This window comes from Anas platyrhynchos, chromosome 12, assembly GCF_047663525.1.
Source record: "Anas platyrhynchos isolate ZD024472 breed Pekin duck chromosome 12, IASCAAS_PekinDuck_T2T, whole genome shotgun sequence".
Lineage (NCBI taxonomy): Eukaryota > Metazoa > Chordata > Aves > Anseriformes > Anatidae > Anas > Anas platyrhynchos.
Window position 1 is genome coordinate 10106742 of NC_092598.1, and position 20769 is coordinate 10127510.

At 38.8% G+C, this 20769-nt stretch overlaps 1 protein-coding gene and 1 long non-coding RNA gene across 3 annotated transcripts in view; one reads left to right on the forward strand and one right to left on the reverse strand.

The window, feature by feature from the left end:
* Positions 1 to 1568: 1568 nt before the first annotated feature.
* LOC140003526 (uncharacterized) lies at positions 1569 to 3493 on the reverse strand. Its single transcript, XR_011812351.1, has 2 exons — positions 3363 to 3493; positions 1569 to 2112 (listed from the first exon to the last, which is right to left on the reverse strand). It is a non-coding gene; the product is annotated as an uncharacterized lncRNA (long non-coding RNA).
* Positions 3494 to 20769, forward strand: part of LOC101804819 (transcription initiation factor TFIID subunit 4) — a 142404-nt gene continuing 125128 nt past the window's right edge. For both annotated transcript variants that reach the window (XM_038185292.2, XM_038185293.2), the window contains exons 1-4: positions 3494 to 4743; positions 8048 to 8220; positions 18420 to 18557; positions 19764 to 19991. In XM_038185292.2, the coding sequence (XP_038041220.2) occupies positions 3567 to 4743; positions 8048 to 8220; positions 18420 to 18557; positions 19764 to 19991 (1716 nt within the window). In that variant the 5' untranslated portion in view covers positions 3494 to 3566. The remainder of the gene's footprint in view (positions 4744 to 8047; positions 8221 to 18419; positions 18558 to 19763; positions 19992 to 20769) is intronic.

Here is a 20769-nt window from a genome sequence, read left to right on the forward strand (position 1 = left end):
CCTGGAAAAAATATCCTTTTAGTACAGGCAAACAACTTGTGATTTTGAGATTGCACTTTGCTTGTATACCTTACGTGAAAATCACGAATGAAGCTTCATGTTGGAGACGTAGCATGTTAAAACATGATACTGCCGCAGGGCTCCTATTTCAGATTTGCAAGCTAGGAAATTACATGCAATAAAAACTAACATCTGAAAAGGGTACTTAATAGACTTTGTTATAGCAACTGAACACTAATATGTTGTAAGGATTCAGCAAGTAGTTTGTTCAAAATACGACTTTGAAACACAACAGCAAGCCAGATTTTTCTGGAAGAGCTTGGGTGTTACTAAACAGGAGCTGTGCTAGATTTGTGGAAGTTTCATGCTCATGTAAAACTGTTGGTGAAATCATGGAGGGTCTTAGTGCCCAGGGGCTATTACAGCTATATGTTTCTAGGATGTGGTGGGCTACTGAAAGAGACTGGATGCACATGGCTGTATCAAGTCCATGGGAGACAACTGTTGAAAATCAGCATCTATAACACAGCTCAGAGTAAAGCTACTGTTAAGACAAATAAGGAAAAATATCTTGCCTAAATGATACTTAGGATTCAGGATTGGATTTTTTTCCAGAGGAATTAGAGAATTTTGTCAACCAGCGATGTATAAATGTATTGTAGCATATTACCACAGTATGGCTGTTTCTATACTTGACTTGAAAGGACATTAAAATTTTTTCAGGCTGATGACTGAATAGCAATCTAACAAATCTTGTGGTAGATGTTCTTCTACAGGCAATTTTAAAATAAGATTGGAAGTTTTTGTTTTGTTTTGTTAGAAATATGACTATTAGAAAAATATCAGGAAAAGATCGTATTTGAAGAGGTCACATGAGATCATCACAATGGTTGCTTTGAAAATATTATTCTATACAATTTAGCTCCTAAAAATGAAAAATGAAGAACAACAAATTTATTCAGAAATGTCTTCTGTACTTTTCTGTGATGAAAAGCGTGTGTGACAAAGTGACTTTTCTGTGTGAAAAGTGACTATTTGAGAAAGATTTTTATGACAAAACGAATATGGAAGTTCACAGAGATCCTGAACTTCACAACTCTCAAAAAAGTGCAAGCCAAAAGCCAGTTTCAGCAACAAATTTATATACAATATCATGTCATCAATTTTTGACTTGGCAGGAGTCTACTGTGTATCAGTATGTTTTATTAAATGAAATATTCTATTATACTTCCTTCTGTGTGTTTATATATATAAAAAGGTTGAATTAAGAAGAGGTGAGTGGGAAGAAAGAGGAATTCATGTTTTACTGATTACCCACCCACAAGTGTACTTTAACATTGTAATTAAAAGCAGGTCATTTTTGAAGTTTTGAAAGCTGTAGTATAAATCATGACTTGCCATTTTCCCGTGACAGGATTACTTTTTGTCTTCTAAAGTTGCATAGCAATGAAGATTTCCTTTAGGGTGTTTTTAATGGAGACAAAAGTTTAATGGCGAAGTGTGTTAGAAAAATGTATGATAAAAACATTTTTCACAGTTAGGACTAGATGCAGAATTGTGTGTCTAACTCCATTCTTTCATAAAAACTGTGGAGACAGCAGTATGCAAATTCCAGGTCAGGGCCTAGTAAGTGAAAGAACTGTGACATCCTTTCTGATTTAAAAAATAAATTTGTAAAGTATGGTATGTCTTTAAATGCAGGACAAAGTAATGTTAGATAGACTTTACAAACCTCCATTAATATTCTTTTTGTGCAATAGCAAATCAAGCGATTATCTACTTTGAATCAAATTCCCAGGTAGAAATGTTAGTTAGAATTTTATTCACTTTTAGCCTTCCATAAAAGCAATGCTCATTTATTAAGCAAATTTTTGATGTGTACATCTCCTAAGAACGGTTCTGTACTGTTTTTCACATGTACTACTGTGCATTCACATCTTCCATTTATACATTCCGACTACCCTTTCATGCCTTCATTCTTTTACTGGCCACTTTAAGAAATATGCACTAGTTTAATTTGATTTTTAATGTTTAAACTTACCTAATTAAGCTGGCACAACCTTGTTTGTATATGTGTAATGCATTTTAGAAGTGGTTTATTTCATCACAAACCTGTTTTGTAAAGGAAAAAAAAAACCATGCAATCAGGAAAAACTGCCCTGAACATGTAAACTGCATTGAAAGCCAATGGCTGGTAACAATTAATTTACTAACAGTTTAGTCTTCTGGCTCAAGCCAAGTCATACAATGTATGACTTAACAGACTGAGCCTGGGAATGGAGAACAGTTGTGTGCATGGGTGTGCTGTGAGCTCTTCACTCTTTTCTATTAGCGCATTGTGCACTGAAGGTAGGTCATTCACCAACGCATGTTCTTCTGTTTTGTGGAAAATGAAGAAATCACTAAGAAGTCACTATTTTAGGCCACAGAGTAGCAGCTCAAATACATCCAAGTTTGACATCTATGCTTTTGAAGGCTAGCAGAATCTAAGCTGTTTTCTGCTGGCAGCTCCAAAAATATGTTTTTTTAACCAACTGTGTGCAAGAACATCTTGAATGAACTGTGAACAGTGGTTAGTCACACTAGCAAAACCATTTATTCTGAAGGTCCCATCAGAGAAACTGCCCTGTCATTTGCCAAAGAAATCATGGGTTAAGGCCACTTTTCTTTTTATGTGGCATTTCTAAATGCATGAGGCAAGCACTGATGGGGAAAAGAGTGTATAGAAGACCAATGGCAAAGGTGTTATTAACAGAATAAACTACCTCAAATGTTCAGTGGGGATAGTGAGGGAATGCTGTGGCAAGGCAGCTGCTGCGATGATACAAAGAAGTTGGTTTTGGTTCACGAGTCTTCTGTTAAGTGTCCACATTAGGAATGGTATTACTGTCACCATTCCAGTTGTGGTAAAGCAGTAGTTTGGACATAAGTGTCTAAACCTAAAGCAGACGCAGCAGTGCAGGGTGCAGGTATCCTGCCCGTATCTTAGCACTTCAAACAGCCCCGGTAGCACTTGACGCTGTCTTTGAAGAAGTCAGCGTATGAGGCAGCTGAGCCACTCACAGCCTGCGCGCGGGCTCTCGTTTCTCCCTAAGCGTGTGGAAAATCCTGTGCAGGCTGGAATTACTGTCAGGGTATTACAGCAGCCCTGCTCACAAGGTAACGGGGCAGCGGGACGCTGCAGAGGGCGAGCTCAGCACCCCGAGCCCCAGCAGCCCCTCAGCACCTGCCCAGGGACGCTTCCCGCGGCCGCTCCCTCACACAGCCCCGCCAAACGCACAGCCCCGCCCAGACCGGGCGAGCCGCCGGCCCCTTCCCCACACCCTGCCGCCAGGGGGCCGCGGGGGGGCCGCGGATCTCACCGGGAGCCCCCGAGCCCCGAAGGGAAGGGCCGCGGCGGGGCCGGGCCGGGCGGGATCCCCCCCCTCAGCCTCCTGTCAGCCCGCGGGGCCCCCGCGCCCCCTCCCCCGGCGGCGGGGGTGGGCGGCCCCTCCCAGCCTGCCCCGCGCGCGGCAGAGGCCGGGCGCGCCTGCGTGGTGCGCCGCCGGCTCCCAGCTCAGCGCAAGATGGCGGCGGGCGCCTCGGACCCCCTGGAAGAGATGCTGCTCTTCTCCGAGGAGGTGGACGAGAAGGCGGTCAGCGACCTGGTGGGCTCCTTGGAATCGCAGCTGGCCGGCGGCCGGGGCTCCGCCGAGGCGCCCCAGCCCAGGACCTCCGCCCCGTCCCAGCAGCAGCAGCCGCAGCAGCAGCAGCAGCAGCAGCAGGGGAGCCTAGCGGGGGGCAGCAGCCCCGTCCGGCAGCAGCAAGGGCACCCCGCTCCTCCCCCGGCCCCGGCGGCAGAGGAGGCGGCGGGGCGCCCCGGAGCCGCGGAGAGCCGAGCCCCTGCCCAGGGGCCGCTCCCGTCCCCGTCCCCCCCGGCGGCAGCGGCGGTGTCGGCGGCGGCGGCGGCGGCGGCAGGGCGGGGAGTGAGTGTAAACAGTAGTAGTGTGCAGCAATCACATGGAGCCGCTCTCCTCAGCGGCGGCAGCAGCAGCAGCCCCGCCGCCCCTGCCCCGCCGCAGCCCGCCGGCCCCCCTGCCCAGCCTGTCACCACCACCACCACCACCCACCCCCACGCGGCTGCCCGGGACGCGGCCAGCCCCGGCCCCGGCGGCAGCCCGCCCGCCGCCGACTGCCCGCCGCCGCTGCGAGCCGGAGCCGAGGCCGCGGGGGGGAGCGGGGCGGGGGGCGGCGGGCGGCAGGGAGCCGAGGAGGAGGAGAGCGAGGAGGGCACCGCCGCCGCTGCCTCCTCGACGCCCTCCTCGGTGCTCCCTGGCGAGGCGGCGCCCAACGGGGAAGGCGGCGGTGCCCGGCCGGCGGCGGTGCCCCCAGTCAGCAACCATCAGAGCCGCGGCAGCGCCGACGCCTCCCCGGCGCAGCCCAAGCCCCCACACGGCCCGCTCCCCGCACTAAACGCACTCGGCAACTCCGCCAGCCCCGCGCCCGCCGCCGGCGCTGCCACGCCGCCGGGACAAGGCTCGGTCGCCAACTGCGCCCCGCCGCCCTCCGCCGCGGTGGCGCCCGGCGGCGGCCCCAAGCCCGCGGGCGTCGCCAAGGCGGGCGCTGCGCTCCCCGCCGCCCCCCAGGCGCTGTCCCCCAGGCCGGCGCTGGGCGCTGCCCCCAGGATCGTGGCCCCCCAGCTGATCGTCAGGCCGCCGCAGCAGACCACCATCCAGCTGCCGCCGGGCTTCACGATACCGCCGGGTAAGTGGCAGGGCGGCGGCGGGCTCGCGGCTCTTGGCTGACCCGTGTTCTTGGCCGAGGTTTTTCCAAGTTGCCGATTTCCCGCTGCCCGGGGTGCCGGGAACACGAGAAGAGGCAAGTCTGAAGGCAAGTCCTACCCAAGCGGCTGGCCTTAAGGAGGATGTGATGGGTATGGGACGTGCCGCTCCTGTCATGAGTAGTTGTGGCTGCTGTTGGGTGAGTTACTCCTTTCCTTCTATTAGGGAGAGTGACGGACACGGTAAGTTACTGAGTAATGCTGTGATAACCAGCTGTGCACCACAAAAGTCTGGAATGTGTTAACTAGGAATAATTTTATGTCTGTGTTCTGTGAGAAAACTCTTTCCTATTTTCAGGAAGCGTCTTCAGATGTGAACCAGGTGACCAAACACAGGCTAAATTATCTAATCTAAAACTTTTCATTTCAGCATGTGTGATCGCGTCATTCCTTGCCGCATACGGGCAGTCTGTACATCACTGGATTTTCTTTCTGCCTCTGAAGTAACCCTTAACGTTCTGTTTGTCCACCTTTTAGTTTCTTGATTTTTCTTTATTGAAAATGTAAGTTCAGCAGGTTGCTAACAAACCACCACAGCATCTCTTCATCATGGTGATTCCTTCTTGACTGTGTTTTGCTTATATGGAATTTTGAAGGGTCGCAGTCTGTGCTCCTCTACTTAGATTTTCACATTGCAAAAAGTTGGCAAGTTTGTTACATCTTCTTTTAGGTGGATTAACATTTAAAGTACTTTTTTTTTGGGGCTATTGATATCAGCAGTGTGATAACACCTGGAGATACCGATATCTGAAATAACATATTTCTTTCTCCACATTTCTTAAAATAGTTGATATTTGTTAACCAAGGTAAATAGAGCAAAAATGTGATAGCGTAGAAACTTGCTTTCAAGTAGACTTTTAGTAGTGGTCTGTTTGACCACAGTGTATGAAACTCCAGCTCCAAATTCAAATGCTCCAACTAGATAAAGCTTAGTGGTTCCATGAAGACCTAACTTGAAGCAGATAAGAGCTTAGTTTTTAAAAAAAATGAAATTGTTGCTCTTCAGATTGTATTAGGGACTTTAGCCTTTGATTTGCCATTGTTAATCTGGGATTTCCCTTTGTTAATACTGAAGATAACGTGTATCATAACTTTGCATACTGTTTATAAAGTTCATTGCCTGAAAACTTTCTTCTGCTACTTGATTTTTAAATGGAAGAGGAAAGCAAAGCCCTTGAAAGCAATATTGTCAAAGATTTAAAAAATGTTCTGGAAATAATAGTGTAGAAAGTTATTTGAATTTGATTTTATTATCAGATAGTTTGAAATCTATTAAATGTGTTGCAGTTAATTTGTCTATTCCATTACATTTTTTAATTCAAATTGAGTTTTACAAAGTTGAAAAAATGATTAACAAAACACCTGTGAATCAATGTGATGCAAACAATATGTATTTTTTAATGCATGGTAGGCATAATCCAGCGAGGATTTTTATATAACGTTCACAGCATACTCAAAGAACGGTTATCTGTCTGGCCAGTTTGGGCAATGTATTAATATTTGTTTTAATATTTGTGTAGCCAGATGCTTTAAGTATGGCATATATCAAATACATACTCTGCTTATGGATTTTTTTTTTTTACAAAGATAACCCCTGAGGTTTGGTGCTTGAAGGGCTAATGGACCTAGAAAATTACTTTTGTAAGATTTTTTTATTATTATTATTTTAAACTCTTATTTTACAAATTACTCTTTGGGCTTTGAAAGAGAGTTATGATCATGTCTTTTGGATATGATCCTTGACGTAGATCTGTAGGGCTTTTACCTTAAAGCTTGATTTCCCCAACTCTGGTTCATAGTGGCAGAAATTTGTCTTTTGTTGGTGATTTTAGTAGTGAAGGTTGGCTGGGAGCATCTAAGACTTGGTGAGTGAGGGCTTTTATTGATGCTGCAGTTCACTTGTGTGTTTATTATAGAATTATGTCCTGATTTTGAAGCTAATCCTGAGAAGTAAGAATATGCTTGTACCATCTTTATTTTCCCTTGAAAAGTTTTTTTTTTTTTTAAGTATGTATATGAAGAAATTTGTGTGCAGAGATAAGTTGCAGAAACAGTCTACTGTCTGTTACCAAGAGTAAAAGTGATTTTCTAGATCCTTATTTTTTATAGACCCATTCCTCTTTGATACTACATTGTATCCTACTTACATCTAGGTTAGATCATTAGAATGTATTCTGGGACTAACTTGGAAATTCTTTTTTAAATGATCTGGCTGCAGAATCGCTTCTTAGTTCTCACTGAGCTGGAGGAAGCGCATTATATGATTTGTAGTGATCTTGCATAAGTGTAAGGGTCCAGATGATCTAGGGGCCAGGGTAGCCATTATGTCCCCTTTTCTGACCCATGGATTGTGGAAGTTTTGGGACGGTAGCACTAAGGGCAAGACTGGATGGCACTGACTGTGCATTGCGTAGAAGACGTCTATTTCTGAAATGCATTACCAGAAAATAATCTGAAAGTATTGCATTCCCGTTTACACCCAGAAAGTGTTGGAAAACATTTGTTTGTCAAAGTACTCTGTTCGTTTAAAAAAAAAAAATGCCTTTGGTGTTTTCCTAAAATACCTGTGCTTTGATTCTTTTCTGTTGAAGACTAATTATGTTGGTCCTCTGGGTATAACAGTGTTTTTTCTTGGTATCTAAGCCATATGTAGTGCCTCCCAGTACAGCGATGGTGGATGCCAAGTAAATTCATGTGTTAATGCTCAAAACGTTAACTAAATCTTAAATATTGTATACTTAGAAATGTGTTTGGCCTAATGTTTGCATGCACACATTTCCTAAAGCAGTTGTTTTAGTGAAGCTCTCATGTAGTTGTCCCTGATACACATGTATTTAAACTGAATTGAGTTCTCAGCTACGGACTGTTGCTATAGCTTACTTTTAATTAATATTTCTTCCTAATTTTATTCTCCTGACTGTAGCTACACCTCTAAAAGTTACTGCATGCCTATATGCTCAAGTTATCATTTTTATTTTGTCACTGGTACCATAATACAAGTTGTTTGAATTTCAAACTAAATTGGGTAGTTTTTGTCTGCTAACCGGGGCTCCTCCTCTTCTTTGAATTAAATCTCATGTTACACCAGAGTAAAAAGAATATAAATAACGTATAGTACTGTACATTTTTCTTTATTCTGTATCTTTCTATGTTTCATAGTTAGATGCTTCTTTATAATTCATCAAATTTTTCTTTATTCTGTAGTTACTGTTACTTTATTTTCATTAGGTATGGTCTTGGTGCGCACGGATGCTGGACAACTTGTAATGGTGCCTCAGCAGGCTCTAGCACAGGCTCAAATGCAGGCTCAAGTACAAACGCAGGGACAGGGTCCTACCAGCATTTCACCTAGACTTTCAGTGCCCACAAGTGGCCCAGTTTTTCGCCTGTCAACAGCTCAGGTATGTCTGGCTTGATTTCACTTTGTTTTTGTGCATTGTGTTCTCTTCTGTTTTGTACATTATTAGTTCTTAGATTTTTACAAATGTTCTCCCCCCAACACACACTTCTTTTTGGTATTGAAAATAGAAAATACTTATTCAAATGCAGTTTATTTTCTGGGGTTTGGGATTTTTTTTTCCTCGAAGAATCTACTTTATAGGTTTTCTCAAGAGCCTGTTCAGACTGAGTTCACTGGGGGTTAGAAGGCTCAGTCTTAGACAGAGTTTAGTTTGGAATTTATACAGCTAGTTTAGTAAATGACTGTTGTGTCTTCTGAATCAGAATTGTTGTGATATCCCAACATGGTGAATGGATGCACACGCTAGCCAGATTTCACTAGAAATTACAAATGAAAAAAAAACAAAGCACATTCAATACAAGAATTTAAAATAGTTAACTTCTATAGTATACTTAATTCAAAAGAAAGATTTGATTCACCTCTGGGTGTGATCAGTCTACACTTCAAGTTTTGTCTGAGTTTTGACTAAATTTCCTTGTTTTGTATGAGTTAACAGGGTAAATTACCTTGTAAAATGCTTTAGTTTAAGATTCTGTAGGGATGTTGTTCAACTTCATGCAGTTTAGGGCTAGTGCTGAATTATCCTCTTAAAATGTAGGGGCAAACATATTTGGATGTATAGCACAGCTATGCCATGATAATAATAATACACAGAGTTAAAGGTAGTTTTGCCAGTAGTTTTTTTATTTGTAGAAATGCTAAATAATCCTGAATGAAATGAAATGAAGAATATGCCTTTAGAATTTTTGAATAGCTTTTGTAGCTTGCTTGAAATTACCTGATTGTGTATTTCCTCATGGTTAGTATTTGATTGCTGTCCCCTTACATGCTTTGTGCATTACACCGTATTTATAGTCTCAAAGTTTGTTCAAGTAAAAACTGAAAGAAATGACGACTGTATCAGAAGAGAAGGATGCCAAAATATAATTGGAGAATTGAAAATGAATTAATAACATGAGGTAATCTAAAGCACAGAGTAGCCAACTAGAATGTAAGTTTTAATCATGAATGTAACTCATGTAACTCAGTGGAATGTATCTCAGGAAGAGCACAAAGAAAACCCTGGAGGCACTTAAAGAACTTAATGCTCTCAGGGAAAAGGTAAGTGCAGTAGTGGATAGAATACGCAAAAGAACTCTTAGCAGAAAAAGCAGCTGGTTAATATTTAAATTTGGGATATCTGGAAGGGTAGGAAACCTGTAAAAATCCTTCAAATATAAATGTATCTCAGGAAAAACAAATACAAAGATAAGCCTACCCTAATTCCCAGATTTTCTAACTAGCTTGCCAACAACAAAAATCCAGAGAAGTTTCTCTATTTAGTTCGTGTGTCTGTCATTGGTTGCTTTTTTTTTTTTTTGTAAATACGTCACTTCTATACTATTGACTACAATAAAAAAATAGCACATAGCACATGTTCTAGAAACAGATCCCAAGACGAGAGTATAGTATAAATGCATAACAGATCACAGGGTGGGGTTGTACCAAGAATATGACATCAGTCTGTTAAAATAAGTTAGCTTTAATTGGTTTTGTTTCATACTGTTAGTTTTCACATAACTTTGGTTGCTGTGTCCAGCATTCAGAATTAAAATTCAAAGTGGAAACATTCATAGCAAACTAAATATTAACAAATTGTCTGTAGTTTGAAAACATTGGAGGAGTACATCTTTATTGAGCCTAGGATCTTAGGACAAAAATGTAGATGGACTGCTTGGCGACGTGTGTTCTGTTTTTAGAAAATTGGAATTTCTATCCCAAAGTCAACTTTGAGATCTGTGCACAACAGGTGTTGGTAATTGATCATGCTGGCCTCAGGCAGGTGTTCTCAATTTATATGAAGCAGTTAAAATTGTGGAAAGAGCGTAATATGACTTAGGGGATCTTTATAGAAATTAATCTCTGAGGATACTGCACATTCATGTGGTTATAGAGATGCTCAAAATCTGAAGGAGCTACTTGTAGTAGTAGAGTGATGTTATTGTTTTTCTGCAGGATTCTGACCAGCTGGATACCCTGCTGCACAGCATTATAAATATTTCTTTAAACTTTGCGAATAAACTGCTTAAGAATAGAGGTAACCAGCAAGGCCTTATGAATGGTAAATGTGTTACAGGATGCAATATTTTGAATATTTTAGGGTGGCAGGATTGGAATAATGATATTGCAGCTAATCAGTATTCATCTGCTTTGAGAGAGATTTGTGGTAGCTGCCCAAACTGCACTGCATCATTTCTTTATTTGTTGTTATTAAGATAAGAAATGGTCAGTAATGTCCCTCAAAAATGTACATTGAACTTCATGACCCTGCATGTAGTGTGTAGACTCTTCTTTCACTTTTACGGTGCTCATATTTTGAATATAATTGAACTTAAAATGTAATTTAAAAATAATGCTTGAAAACATTTTAAAGACACATTATAAAAGCTTATTTTTAAAGGTTTTATCATATCAAAACTAGATATTAGACTTCCATTTGGTTAAGTGGAAGTTTTATAAGCAGAGGCTATTCATTAGTTTTCTGGAAGAAAACTCCAGTGATAAATATTATGCTAAGTTTTTGGCAATGTCAGTTATTTCAGTGGTCATTATGAATATCCGAGAAAAAGGGACGAAGTTTTAAAATACAGAGATTGTATGTATCGAAAAATAATTCTTCCAGTGAGCTGATAATTAAACTGTTTTCTCCTTCAGAATCAAATTATGATGTGTCAGAAAGCTAAATTCTGTCAATTAAAAGTTTCAGTAGAAATTTTAGAAGTGTGAAAAATACTGTTTTATGTCTAAAAGGTATAGTGGTCAGGAGTCCTAGTCTGGACCGACTCAAGCAGAGTAAAACTGTGTGTACTATTAGCTCAGAACAGGCAACATAAACATTTGCTGCTTCAGTTGTGAGATATTATGCAAGATTGACAAATATTGCAGGCTACGTAGTTTTAACTCTAGAACATCAAATGTGACTTTCCATTATGTTAATGGAAAGATTGTTATTTTACACATAGAGCTCATCAAATTTCTTACTATGCATTTTATCCGTTCTTTTAAAATAACTTGATTTGGTTTAAAGTGCAGGGTGCTTTACATATGTAGAAATTAGTGATGTACTTTCTCACTGAGTTTATGTTTTGCTCCAAGAGAACTATAAAGCTTTGTCTGTGGTAGCACAGACTTTCTACATGGACAGGAAATTTGCAGTCTGCTTTGAGCGTTCTAGAAGATCATATCATACTGCAAAGAATACATGAGAATACCACCTTCATAGGTGGTATGATTGCTTTTCTTCCATGTTGTCCTAATTTCTGGCCAATGTCAATTATCACAAGTTACTCAGCTAAATAATTGTTTTCAGTGTTGTACTGTGATTGCAGTGTCAAACGTAAAAGTTCAGAAATATTAAGATATGTAACTTCAGATGCTATAGTATAAGCATCTACGAAGCTAAACATCTAAAATATAAAGATATAAAAGATGTTTATAGGAAACATTGGTTTGAATTAACAGTGCATAATTTTAATTGAAAATTTCCTTTCTACATATTTATTTTAGCTTCCTTCTACTTTTTGATAAAAATTATTTTCATATGAATATTAAAACGTCATCAGCTTTGGCAAAATTTTACCTGCTATAGGATAAGGATTTTTAGGACAGGATTTTTAGGGAACAAGCTATAATTTGATGGAACTTCAGTTACTCTTAGAAAAATTTTGTTCTGGACTCTTCTTCTAAGAGCAGGTCAAATAAGCATGGGTTTACTTGGATAACTACATTCTTCAGATATGATGAGATTTAGAGACTGTTGGAATTACTTATTATTTAGACTGTATTAAATTTTTGCCTATTTTTGCCTCCATATCTTGTTTTGGAGTCTGTACTTGTGAAATTATGAAAAATAGGTAGGTGCTGCCATCTAGTTTTTCTTTGGTGAGTTTCTTTTGTTTATCTAAATTTTTCATTTGTACAGTTCGTCTTTTCATGCTTTTGATCTAGAGTTTTTTTTAAGGGTTTCACTATTGTAATACCCAGTTAGTTTTATATTCATAACCAAAAAGAAAAAAGTAAGCTCCTTATTATAAATTAGTTTCAACTGAAATTATTTGTCAGTGATTACGAAATTAAGGTGCTGCTGGACAGCAGGAAAATATAAGTGAGTAGCATATGGAAAAGGCCAATGTTATATTAATCCTGGCCTACAGTGTTTTATTCTGGAGTACGTGTTAATGAAACTTGCAAATCAGGTGAAATAATTTTTATTTGCTTCTGAGATTGCTTATTGGATTATTTAACTGAAATAAATTCAATCGTAGAGCTTGTTAATGTTTTTGTTTCAGGTTTGATTAAAAATGTGTTTTCCAGTAATAAGTTGCTTTATATAATGTTAGCAATCAGAAATGGTATTGTAAAGTTGTGTAATGTTTAATAGTTCAGTACAAATATTTAGGCATATAAATGGACTACTTAACAATTCTTGTGCTACAAATAAGATTACCAGTCATTTGAATTTTCTTTCCATTGCATAAATAGTACAATGAACCAATACTGATTTATTTATTGCTAAGAAAATGATAGTTCTAGCTTTATTTTTTCTTTAATTAGGCATTATTCTAACTTCCTGCTCTTCAGAATTTCAAGTTCAAGATATAAATTTTACTGATTTGTTTTCTGTATTTTGACATTCACTTTATAGAGTTTTGCCTTAACATATGTTCTGTTAAATGAGATTGTATTTGTGAAAAGTGCTGAATCACCTGCTCTGGATATGGCTATATTTTTTTTTTGCTATGGAGCATGTCTGATGCAGGCAACAGCAGCTTAGTCTTTGCCATCAGGTGTGATGTTTAGAGCAGTTCTAAACTTGTCTGATATTTCAGAAGCTGTTCTTTCTAAAGCTGAGCCTTTCAAATCTGACATAGTTTTGATAATATGCTATGCCTGTGTTTGCATTTTTGTCTTCTTCTAATCTTGATCTTTTTTCTTGTTTATTGATTTTTTTTACAGTTTTTCACATTCTTCCTGCTTTCCTGAGAAATGCTCATTTTACGTTTCTTAGAAATTTTAAGCAAATTGAGAACTCTTTGTTTTTGCCTTAGGTGTATTGCCATTATTATCAAACAAGCTATTCCATAGTATTTTTTTTGTATAGACAACTTGTTTCTCTTGTGCAATATTCTGGAGAAGACATTCCTGTTAGCAGAGCAGGTAGATTTAACGGCCAGAAAAGTTAAAAGGTGTGTGGTCTTGGCTGTGCTTTAACCACAAAACCATTTTCCTTCCTTCCTTTCTCTCGTGGTGGCTGAATCTTTTCTGTGTAAGTGGGTACTAAGTTCTTCTTATAAATTCTACTATTTACATTTTAATTGTGTTAACATATATTTTTAAAACTTCTTAGAATATCATCCATAGAAAACTTCCAAACATTAGTAAGGCTGTAAAATTAAGAATGCAAAGATTAGGAAATGCTATAAGGAAGGTTCGTGAGCAAACTAATAGTGGCTCTCCTGTAGTGGCTTTACACTACAAGATCTCACACTATTATTATTCTTAAGTTCTACAATGTGTAGGTTCAACAGCCTGATGAAGATTTAAGTAATATTTTTTTCTCCTCTATTCAGTGGGTTGCTTCAGGCTTATTTGCTGCATAATATCTAAGCCCCTTTCTGAAGTGGGAATTAATTACCAAGCAAGTTTTTTTTTTTGTTTTTTTTTTTTGGCGAAGCTTATCCATATAATAATTCTCTCAACAATGCAGTCAAGGGGATTATTAGCTTCTTTTTATAAGTAGAAAATAGGGACATTAGGTGATCAATTAAAAATACTGTTATTTTTTTTGTGTTCAGTGTGATTTCATTGTTTTCACTTGCAACTATGACCAATCCTGGACACAAACCCCACTTTTCAAGTTGTGCCCTCATAAATACATGGCATAATAGTATTAATTATAGTAGATCATCTGTATTTGCATGCAGTAGAATATTTGTGCAGTAGAATGAGCACTATGCTATTGAGGCAGGGGTGGAATTTAATTTTAGGGCCCAAATTCACCTCCTTTTTAAGGACTGTTTTCTTTGGTTTGCTGTCCCTTTCTCCATGCCCCACTGCCAACATTTTTCTTGTGTTTTCTTTTTTTTTTTTTTTTTTTTCTCTTTAAATACATTCCAGCAATAGTGTCAAATGAGGTCTGTGTCCTGTGTTTAGCATGGTTTTGCATGTCCTGAATCTTCTTCCTGTTCTCCTACTTTGTGAACCCAAAAGTGACATCTCAGATATGAGGAACACGGCAGCATCTCCCTGCTTTGGATTCTGGTGCTTCACTCCAGCAGTGCTGTGGCATCTAAGAATTTTGGTGGTAATGAAGGTTCTGCCTATGTTGACTGACTTGCTAGTCATTTGCTGCAGTGTTGTGCAAATGTTTTAAAAGCAGGGGTCCTTTGGCACAGTTTGGCTATATTTTTACAAGAGTAAAAAAAAAAAAAAAAAAAAAAATCAAATCCCTAACATACAAATTGCTCTGCATCCAAAGCTTGAGTGCATTTTTCAGATGAGCCATAACCAAAAGAATTCAATCTGAGGCAGTCAGTAAGCATATAAAGCTTCTTCACAAACACTTGAGAAATTCAACATAATTTTAAGTATAGGAAAACAGGGTTTGGTAATGGGGAATGTTATGATGCTTAATAAGAAATAGGGCTACCAGGCATACCTATAAGAAAAGCTGTATAAATTATTCTAAACTACCACATTTGATCTTTACCCTGTGTTTCTGCCAGCATCTGCAATCCTTCCTTCACTTTTTCTTTGTTAAAACACTATCTTTTATTGTTTGAGGCATCAGGACCTTGAGTGTCAGCATGGCTTGTTTTGTTTGTAAGGAATCTTTTGGACTGACAATTAAAAAAAAACAACAAACAACACCACCAAAAAAACACGTTTATTTCAGGTTTTGCAAATCAATCTGATCTTAAGGCCTGAGTTGTACTAACATTGAGTTTTGCATAGCACATACCGGTGTGTTTTTTGGCTTCCTTTCATGGTTGGTAGTGGACAAGTTTATTGATGAGGTTGATCATGAAGAATATATTTAACATCAAAAGTAAGCTGTCTTGCTTTGTAATGCAGAGATCTTGTTCCTTAATGGAGTGGCACCCTGAGTGTTCATCAGTAGGTGGTACTGTGGTACAAAATACACCTAACTTGTGTCTAAGGATTGACTTACATCAGAGTACTAACCAACGGCTGTTTAAGTTCTCTTGATTTTAAAAACCTGAATACACAATGCAATTGTGTAGTCCTGCCTTGGCAGTGGTAAGTAATCCCAGATGATTTGGTGTATTTATTCCATATTCAGGTGGCCTGCTTTTTCAAATGCAGCCTTGTATATATTACTTTGAATATAGTGGCACCTGGTTTGTGCTCAGCAGGTACAAAGCGATTTGCTCCTGTTTATGCCTTGAGCTTTGCCTTTCTACCCATGTCTCCAGAGCTCTGGGGAGAAGGTCCAAATAGGAAGGTTAAGATAGAGCTATTTAAGGAGTGAATTTACAGTACACAGAGTAATTCCACATTGGCTCCTTCTGTGAATGATTATAGTGTGCACTGACTGCCTTTGTGGAAGGGACTTACTGCACCCTGAAACCAGAGTAACTTGCACTCTGCATGACTTGTGCCAACAGAATGAATTCTTGGGAATCTACCCTCCAAGCTGCTCATAAGCTGGACTGTTTTGAAATCTTTATTTCAACATTAACACCGTGCTGTCCCCTGCTTAGAATATCTAAGCTCTTTGTGTGGACAGACCCAACTTAAGCTTGTATACAGAAGGCTATCTTAAGTGCTCTCAGATGTCCCTGTGGAGATTTGTAGTGGAGTATATGCTGTATTCAGTACAGTATTCAGGCCTGGTTTCCTGCCTGCTAAGTTCCAAGTAACCTGGAAAAGCCCCTTAAATGTTACTTTCATATCTTTACGAAACATAAAAACATGCAATGCATCTAATCAAAAATGATACAGCTACATTTGGAAAATACATTTCTTTCTAAGCTTTGGTTAGTAATTTTGGAATCTAATCTCTAACATACTAAACTGTAGCTGTTGTTCTTCAAATAATATCATAAAAGCTTTTATACTGTTCCTGAAGGAGCTTGATACATTGGGTTACAATTTTTTTATGACATTGATCACTTTTGTTTTCTTTTTGATAGATTTCTTTTGAGATCTATTTACAGCTTTCTCTTCATAGAAAATACAGCTGTTAGCTTCTAAGTCATGGTTTTCTACTAGTTCTTGTTGATGTGTTTGTGTTGTGAATCTTTATAATGTCTTCTGGTAACTTGCAGTTGTCATTTGAAGATCATTTCCATTATACTTAACAAGAAACTAACCTCAAAAAATTTTTCTGTTTCTCATCCGCTCATTTCATTCTTACCTTTTAAACATTGTTGAGTTTTGGAATGACATAAATAAACCATTGCATTATTTTGTTTGTAGTTATGTGTTAGTAAGGTTTTTTCTTAATGTACAATATGGCAGCAAAATCTATTAATGAGTTGTATCAACAGCATTTGTCACTAGTGACTTTTAAAACAGGGTCAATTTAGTCTTCATGTTTCACAGCTTGCTTCTGTGGTCTGTCACAGTGGAATACTTTGTATGGAAGGTGTTGCATACTTAGCTGGGTTCTACACTGTTATGATACTGACATTTTATATTTTATTTGTATGCAGTTTTTTTTTTTTCCAAGCATATTTCTATGAAGAATTGTGGGCATTTATTAGTTGAGACAAATTCCCTAGCTAGCAGCCTGAGCTATGTATGTATTTACACATCTTTTGTGGAACTGAGTAGCTGCCTGATTGTAGGTTGCCTGGTTGTCTGCCTTCTTTGTACATCCTTAACTCTGGAAGCAGTTACTGACAAGAAGGCTTGACAGCACAGGCATGCTGTATTCGTAGGTTGGAAATACTGATTATAAGCAAATGAACAAGATATACAGTATTCATATTTTTAAATGTAGGCACAAATCAGGTACATATAGTTTCATTTGACCAGTGTTTAAGGGAAATTGAGGCTATTGGTCTTCTGTATAATTGAGAAATTGTACAGAAGACGCAATTGTGGTATTTAAAAACAGAAAAAGCGTTTATAGTAGTTCTTCCAAAAAGAGAGACAATTCTGCCTATTCACAGTGATGCTGTATATTGCCTCTAGGCTACCTCCTCAACTCAAGATAAAAAAAAATAAAAATAATCTTGTAAACTGTCCAGACAAAAAAAAAAAAAAAAAAAAAAGGCTTTGTTCAGATGTCAGGTAGATTTGTTTATTTATTTATTTCCCCCAAACACAAAAGATTATTATCCAGTAGATTATGTTGCTGGCCTGATTGATAGGGAGTGCTTGGGGCTTTAAATACCTGCCTGGGCCTCTGTTCCTTCTGGAGATCTCATAAGTATACTCAATATTCTTTGAAGAAGTATTTTATGTAGGTTTAATAGTGTAAGAATTTTAAATAAGCTGTTCTTTATAAAAGTACTAACTACAGTGACATATAACTTATAATTTTTCTTTATTCACATTTTGCTATCTAACGAGAAACAAGATTGGTTATGATCTCTTTAAACACGTAGAAAATTTGTCTTTTCTAAATATTTATTTCAATGCAAATCTCAGTAAATGCCAGTTATAAGAGAATATAAGAATTGAGACCAATGGGGTCTGCAGTTTTAATAACAAGCAGATCCCTTTTGTTGGAATTACTTTACTGTGTGATGTATTAATTAAATTACAACTTTTCTGAAGACATTTTTTCTTCCCAAATCTTGTCGAATTAGTCCTTCTATATAATGGTGAGCAATCTCTATACTAATCTCACCAGTTATGGTAAATTACAAAGACAGTCCATATGTTTGCTGCTTAAAACAAATGTAGTGTTCTTGACTTGCAGTGTGCTACTGAGTAAAAGGCTGTAATCCAATTATTTTCCTTCAGCTGCCTTTAACATTCCAGTTGCTTTCTGATTACAGCGTGCATTCCGTGCCGACAATTCACAAAGAAATACTGATTCTTCTTGCAGTCACTATTATTAAAAAGCTTTGCAGCTCAAGTTACTAATGAGGGGAAAAAATAAAATTCTTACTTTTCCTTTATTAGCAACCAACTTCTGTAGCCACATCTACTGTCCGCCTAGGACTTCCCGTGCAAGCCAAAGTTGTTCAATCAACTGCGACACCTGTTAGTGCTACGTCTGCTGCAACTCTGCCAGGAGGCTCTATTCTTTCACATACCACAGTAAGTACTAAGAATATAAAAAGCAGAAGATAGGGGGGAGTATGTTTATAGTTGTATGGTTTTCCTAATGTGAATTTTAATGAGAAATGTTACTATGTTTGCTTTTATCACAAACATAGAAGTAAATAATGAATGGATAGTCCATCTGTATTATGCAGGTGTTGAATGATAGCCTAGATTGTATTTTCTGTTTTTTTCTAGATAACAGACAAAAATTAGTAGTATAGTTATAATATTTTTCTTTAAAAACAACAGTCAGCTGGGCTTGTAAGCCTCGCTTTAGTGGTGGACATGCTGGACTGGGTTTGTCTCCTGCCAAGAGCTCTAGTATTTCCTTCTGCATGGTCACTAGTGCCACAGGATCCACAGTGTCACCCATCACAGTACAGGTACCTGGCTCAGCTTGTTCTGTGTCTGTTCCGAAGTCAGAGCAAAGCTCTGCAGGTAGATGGGTTGGATCAGGAGGTCCTGATAGCTTCTGCTCAGCAAGTTGTGCTGCTTCGCTGAGCTCTCTACTTTCTGCAGTCTCATTTGGCGTGTCTGTTTGAGACTTCTTGGTACTTGGAAGGGTAGTATATTTAGTCAAGTCAAGTGTCAGAGCTGAACTGGATTGTGTATGTGGTGCTCTGTTCAGCCTGAGCTTTCTAACCTTTCTAGCCTTTAGGCTGAGAAGTGTGCAGCAGGGTTTTTACATTTGGTCCAGCGACATCGAAGACAGTTGTGTTTGCTAGGGCTTTGCACTGTGCGAAAGCATATATACAGCTGCTGAGCTCAAATTAGGTTGGGAAACTGTGTTGGTGTGTTAGTATAATCTGGATCTGAGTTGTAACCGGGGTATAGATAATTGTAAACCCGATGACATGACAACAGATCCTCAGCAATTATCTTGTTTATATCAAGACACGAGTTTGCAGAAAGTTGAGTTACAGATGTCATGTCAGCACGGTCACTTTAAAGAACTGGATAATTGCAACTCATTTTAGTGGTACATTTATTTTTGTAATAAAACAAACTTTAAATGAGGATGACTTCTATTCAGTATGGTTAAAGGGTATAAAGGAGTTCTAATTAGTAAAGTTAATGGTTTTATTTTGTTAGTACATGCATATGTGAAAGAAACGATATTTTGGTCAAGTTTTTAAGAATTTTATGGTTGAGTTTAATACTTTAGAGAATGATCTGTTTTTTAATATAAAATATTAATAGGTATCAGTAGTTTCAACAAGTGCTCAAAATGTATTCAAGACCACGGTAGCAACTGGAACATCAGCATCTCAACAACCTGCAGTAATTACTGGTGGACAAACTCAAGCTTCAGCACAGACGCAGGGTCAGCCTCGGCTGCCACTTCCACCTCATACAACAGCACAAGTACCAGCACAGCCCCAAGTAATACCAAGCTCTCCTGTACCTGGAACTACAGTTGTATCACAGGTGAGTATTAAAAGACTAGATACTTGATTTTATTAATATTTTATGAACTTCTTAGATCTATTCAGAAATGGAACATTCACGCAAGTGCCCTGCATGTGTACAGGGAGTGCCCTGTGATGGAACAAATACTTTACAAAGAAGAAACCATTTCAACTAAATGGAATACAGATTCTGAAAGGAGAGAACACTTATGGCAGGATGGGGAAAATTGACCACATATGTTTCAATAGTGAAAGACCTATTCCATTTCTGTAAACAGAACAATCAGGCCTTTAGCCTATGGACATCATTATTATAATATTGCTGGGCCTCAAAACTGTGGTTACATTGAAATGTTACATTTCTGGTTCTCAGAGCAAATTACAGCACATAAAAATAATAGCTTGAAAAAGAAGAGCATCTGCTGTTATGCTGATGCAAAAACATTAGATATGATAATGTTTGAAAACTATTTCTAATTTGATTTTACTGCTGTAGCTGCTTTGTGCAAAAGCATATTGAATCAATAATTAAACAAATTAAGTGGCTTGGGGGACACTACATTGTATCTCAAAGGAGAATACATCTCCAACAAATTGTTACATTATGTTCTCTCGTTTATGGTTGTTTCTATCAAATCAGATTGTAAGATATTAAATATATTTTTTTAATTGACTTTTGTTAGTCATTATGAGGTATGATGTTCAGTTACATACAGAAGTGAAGAAAATGTCAGGTAACTAGCAGTAGCAAAATAGCTGCAGATGTATGTGAAATATCTCCTGCCTGAATTAGAAAA